The following is a 6,000-nucleotide window of genomic DNA, read 5'->3' as shown; positions in this document are numbered from 1 at the left end:
ATACCTCTTGAATATTGTCTTCTCCTGAGAGGCCTATGCCTTTGTGCCTGGACTACCTGTTTGATCCCTCATCTGAAACGATTGTAGCAGTCTCGATAGTTGGGTTTGGTAATGAGCTTAATAGCAGTTCTGAGGCCGCATCATTTGCAGCCAATTTAACTGATTAGATTCCAGAATGGGGAATGCTTTAGTTGAATATTTGCCTTCAAGTTACAGGGTTTGATCATTTTTATGGTGGCTGTTCGACTCATTGTCATGTTTATGTCAACCTCCCTGCATAACAAATAACTGACTTGACGGGTGCACCATTCAACCATTGCATCACTGTGCCTCATTAGGCCCCTGGAATCATCAGCAGCTGCAATATCAGCTTCATAAACTTTCCATATGAAAGCTGGGGAATACCAATTCTCAAATGAGCATTGAATATTTTTATTGTACAAACAATTCAATGTTTGTAGGCAATATTATTTCTTGTGTACATGATCATATTGTTCATTAATGCTCACCTAAGTTACTCAAGTTATTTAATAAAAGTCATTGTCAAGAGGGTTGGATATAGTTAAAAGTAAAGCATAAAATCAATTTGACATTGAAATCAGAAACGCAGTGTTAAACCAATTCTGATGTTTTTCTAACTTGTCCTTTGCTGCGACTGATGCTGTTTCAAATAAAATTCTAATTCTCAGAAATAGAGTGATTTGGAAGCACAAGAGTATGAGTTAGCCCACAAATCATTTCAATTCTTCATCATGTGCTCTTTTCCATCCATGTTGTTGTCTAGTTCAGTATGCAGGACTCATATGTGGGGACCATGTATTTTATGTTGATGAATGAATCTTCCCCTCCAAAGCGCTCGAATACCTCCAGGGTTTCATTTATAAGGTCCCCGATATTTTCTCGCTTCTGCTGGCTGTAGTCGATGCCGTCTCCAGAATTTACTGGGGAGAGAAAACAAAAACGGATAATCAGTTCAGGGATTAACAGAATGTGTTGTATTTAGTTATATTCCCTGCTCGAAGAACAGTCTGCATAGGGTTTCGTGAAAAATCCACAGGATGCAGTGAAACAAGGTTGGGGACACGAAATGCTGTCTTCGGCTAGAACACGGATCAGGATAATTGCTGGAGATGGGGGTGGGTGGCTAGGAAAATGGTTGTGATTTTGCAATATGGAAAGGGGGCCACCAATTCCATTGGGGGTGGGGGGGGAGGTGGGGAGGGAGATGTCAGCCTGCATTCCGTCTCCACAGATGCTGTTAGCCCTGCTGAGGTTTTTCAGCAATCTTTGTTTTTGTTACCTCCCACTGTGTTGGGTTGGGAGAGGGGCGTTCCTAGGCCTCCCTGTAAAACTCTTGTCCAGTTTTCTCAGTAAGTTGCAGCAAAATTCACATCAGCTGAAATCTGCGGAAAGACCTCAAAATTGATGCACTTCAATTTTAAAATTAGCAACAACCCTCAAGGACTTTGGAAACTTGTTAATTGTCTTTTGTCTTCAGGCCCTGGAAGAGCCTCAGTCTTCTTTAAGTCAAACTATGGTCTCCATTGACTTGCCGGGGGGGGTCCACAAGATAATGTGAGACTGCAAGGCAGGGGCAAAATGCAGCCATCACATGAATAGTGCAGAATAGGTTGGCTGTCTCACCTGGGGTTGTGGGGGCGGGGTGGGGAAGGGGGGTGTGGGGGTCATACTTTGAGGAGTGCTGACAACTGTTTCCTTAAAGACATCATTAAAACATTTTTTCCATGCTGGATTTTCATATTATAAGTATCATGTAGTCTTATAATTTATATGGGGGGGGCATGGTATGTCATTACTAAGGGGTAAGGGGTCCTTCAATCAAACAGGTTTGAGAACCATGACTATAGATCACTCACAGCTGCACCAGAAGATCAGAACCAATGCCATCAATGTGCTCTTGTGTGGCCATCTTAACAATGCAAATGACTGCATCCCCAGAATTTGGGATGAAGTTTGAGGGTTTGAGGACCACCAGACATTAGCTCCACTCTGTCGTACTTCTGCCAGCGGAGAACTCTGTGGCCATGTGCTCCTGACTTACACTGGTAAATCTCTGCTTATATTATACGATATAAAAGAGGCATTGTGAGTACTGTCGTGTGCTGGTTATGGTACTGAACTTGTAATCTGGAGACCTGGACTATAAATCCAGAGAATTCCAGTTCAATTCCCACTGTGGCGCTTTGAGAATTTGATTGCAGTTTAAAAATGTTAAAAGCTGCTATCAGTAAAAGCAAAGCTGTCATTTGTCCTAAAACCCTGAGTGTTTTTTTTAGGGAAGGAAGCCTACCATCTGGCCTGGTCTAAACGTGACACCCATCCCACACCATATGGCTGACTCTTAAACATTCTCTGCAGTGGTCTAGTAAGCCACTCAATTGTATTGGTGGTCTATTCAGTGGCTCAATGAAAAGGCCCACCACTAACTTCTCTGGGTAAGTAAGAATGCCAGCGATTACTACATTCCAAGAATGAATTTAAAAAATGAATGTATCACCTAGCATGCCTCCATGGTACATGTCTCCATAACCTCTTCATTTTACTATTTTAATTGACTTTTCCTCATCACTATGCTTATTTTGAACCCTTCTTCCACGCCACTGGTTTGAAATCTCACTCAATACTCTACCTATCCTTTCTGTAGGGACAGTGGTATCTGTTTGGTCAAAGTGAAGACCTGTTTGTCTATAAAGCTTCCCCATGCCTCAGAGCTTGTCCTATTATATCCTTGGTGCTATTAACTAGCTCTCTAATTTATGGGAGCAGGTGGTGTGGTGGTAATGTACTGGACTAGTAAGCCAGAGGCCTAGACTAATACTCTGGGGACTTGGATTCAAATCCTGCTACTATAGCTGGTGGAATTTAAATTAATTGGAATGTAAAGCTAGTCTCAGTAATGGTGACCATGAAAAACTTGTCTGGTTCACTAATGCTCTTTAGCCAGTCTAGTCTTCATGTGACTCCAATCCACAGCAATGAGGTTAACTCTTAATTGCCCTCTGGCATGATCTAGTAAGCCAGTCAGTTCAAGGGCAAGCAACAAATGCTGGTACTGCCCACATCCCATGGAAAAAAATAAAGGAACTCATGCCAGTTGTCAGGGTTGGAAGAAGTGGAATTGGGGTAAGGAACGTACTTCAAAAACAGTGTGCTATTGTTGGCCACAGCTCCATGGTCCTTGTATCTTTATTTTAAAATGCTAGTTGTCTAACATTCGCACCATTGTGCAAAGGACAGAATTTTAATTGCCCATGCAGCAAGTGATCTGTTTGTCAGGAATATTTTAATTGCTTTTCACTTGCACAAGCCTGGTGCCACTTGTGTCCAATCTTCCTCTTAATTACAGCATCTTTGGATTTAGATGTCATTCCTTTTACTGTATTCTACCCTGTTAACTTTTAATATATCCGTATGGCATCATAAATCTGACTGTCAAACCGTACATTAAAGTATGTGGAATTTAGTATATGTACGGTAGCAATAAACTTATTTCTCTCAAACAAATTCATATTGTAGATACGACAAAATCTATATTTCAATTACAGCGGAGACATGGATTCAAACCTCAAAAATTAACAGTAATAAAAGCATTATTAACTCAATTTAATGTACTTTAGTAAAGGGCAATACCATAAACCAAATATAACATTGCCATCATATTCTGCCTTACTATTGACTTGAGCAGAGTCAATTTTTACCTTGTTTGTTTCTGTGTACAAACAGGCAACATTGCTGAACTCCATACTTAAAACAATTGCTCTCGGTTGTACCTTTTAAGCACTGGCGTATGTTTGATTACAACTGCGAAACTGCAATTCCCTGAAACATAATAAGATTCCTTAATCTCTGAAAACAAATCGGACTTCCTTCCATTCATGAGATGCAAAACCAGCGTGTTAATCTTTATGTTCTCTGAGGCCAAAATGATTACCAGAGATTTGGTCTACCTTATCATGAAATAAGTAAATCCCTCTGTTAAAATTAGTGATTAAAGTCAATGAAATATTTTATGGCTTGGTTTCTGTTTGAATTTTTTGTACATTTCACATTGATGTTTGTCTGTATAGAATCTGGCCACATTCATTCAGTTTGGCACCAGCTGCAACAATGCATGTAAACTCACCCTATTTTAATCAACACACGCAGGATATGAACATGAGGTTAAAACCAAGAAACAGATGTTGGGTATTTGCCACAATACAAATATAACTTCGCCACGTTCATTGAAAATGCACAATGAGAAAAGAAGCAAGATCTACATTAATGAGTATTTTTCTTTCAATATTTCCCCATCCTCTCCTGAAGGTACTGGAATACAGATCCAGGAGTGCCTACTGAGCCCTTCATGTCTCGCCCATATGGCGGGTCTTCATGTGCGAGTCTAGTTCCAGATATTGGCAGGCTCCTTATTATAGAGAACATCATAGCAAAATACAATGCTAATCTCACCCAGCAAAAAGGTTTTCCAAAAATATTCACTGGATAGCAAGGAGACCCTACAATAGTGCCTACAATACTATCCCAACTCAGATGATTTATCTCAATACATATTTAGAATCAAACACAAGAGATTTTGATTTGTGTAGTCTAATGCTGGATCAAGTGGTGCCTCTATCCACCAGAACAACTGGGAATGGCAAACAGTATTCGGATCATTTTAAGATGGTGAACCTGCTGCACGATATTCCGCAAAGTGGTTGAAGTGCTGGTGGCACAAATGATTTAAAATATCTGTCCAGGGATTTCAGTGTGAGACATTACCCACAGGTAGCTGAGTGACAGGGAGTAGAAATGTCAGGAATACAGTACACTGTAGCTAGCTTACTGCACATGTCCCAACAGCAACAAAATTGCTGGAGGGCAAAAAATGGATAGTGAGAACATCAATTAAGGAGCTGGGCTGGATACTTAATAAGAACTTGTGACAGATTATTCCATCACTGGTACAAGGTGTTAACCTTGCTAAGTCAGAACAACCATTAAGGGAGAGATTGCATAGAGGAAGCCACAGTCTTCTTTTAATGATAAATAGATTAATTTTTTTCCCACTCTTTCTCGGTTACTGGCCACTACACTGACATTATCCCTGACATCATTTACTGGCTCACTAGCACTGAATGTAGCAGAGTGGGACCAGCCAGAGTAGGATTGTCAACTCTGGCTTGTTGTGTTTCTGGAGATCTAATCATGTGACATCTGAACATGTGACACTCGATCATGTGACATTTGGCTACATGGCATTCAATCTCATCAATGTTGTAGCTTCTCCAAAGTCAACAAAAAAGATAACAGCAACGCTTCAAGAGGCCAATCGGTGATCCTGGGAGACATTCCAGCAATCTACGGGAGTTGGCAATGTTAAGCAAGAGCAGAAAAGGTTGTACACAATTCTCCCCGAAACTTTCATCACAGTTAACCACAACTCTGCTGCTAAGGCCCAAATAAGGTGACAACTGCAATTTCCAAGCATAAAAAAATTTCCTTTCCCTACAACCTGAGGTTTAAAACATACAGATTCATATAAACCCAAAATTAAGATGAAAATTGGATAACTAATAGCTGTGTTCATGGCAAACAATATGTTCTACTGAATAAACTCGACAAAACAGTACATTGAGGGATGCAGTGTGTCTGTATTGGTTAATCCACACAAATTAATAAGAAAATTCTTCCCATGTCAGGAAAGGACAAGAAGTGTTACAAGAAATGTCTGACTGATATCAGTGAATTCCAGTAAAAACCTCTTGGAAAGAAATGTCAGCGGCAATATAAAAATGTGAAATTTACAATGCCCATTCAGCACTGAAAATAAACTTTTGAGAAATGGAAATATTTGTTGCGGAATCGTGATAGAAGCAGCCTCTGGAAACAGTAATGGTTTGTTTGGAAGCTGATAATGGAGATCTGTCACTGCACAGATCTCCATTGTTTGCACAGCATGAGCTGTCGTGTGAGCTCATGCAGGAATGAGGCTGCTGT

General features: G+C 40.3%; 1 protein-coding gene across 3 annotated transcripts in view; it reads right to left on the bottom strand.

Moving 5' to 3' along the window:
• Positions 1 to 416: 416 nt before the first annotated feature.
• Positions 417 to 6,000, bottom strand: part of LOC121291367 (parkin coregulated gene protein homolog) — a 982,704-nt gene continuing 977,120 nt past the window's right edge. For all 3 annotated transcript variants that reach the window (XR_005945987.1, XR_005945988.1, XM_041212445.1), the window contains one exon: positions 417 to 941. Coding sequence is in view for 1 of the 3 variants with exons in the window: in XM_041212445.1 (XP_041068379.1) it covers positions 781 to 941 (161 nt within the window). In the remaining 2 variants the exon portion in view is untranslated. The remainder of the gene's footprint in view (positions 942 to 6,000) is intronic.

The sequence above is a fragment of the Carcharodon carcharias genome, chromosome 19 (genome assembly GCF_017639515.1).
Source record: "Carcharodon carcharias isolate sCarCar2 chromosome 19, sCarCar2.pri, whole genome shotgun sequence".
Lineage (NCBI taxonomy): Eukaryota > Metazoa > Chordata > Chondrichthyes > Lamniformes > Lamnidae > Carcharodon > Carcharodon carcharias.
The sequence above is the reverse complement of the archived record's forward strand: the minus strand, read 5'-3'. Positions and strand labels throughout refer to the sequence as shown.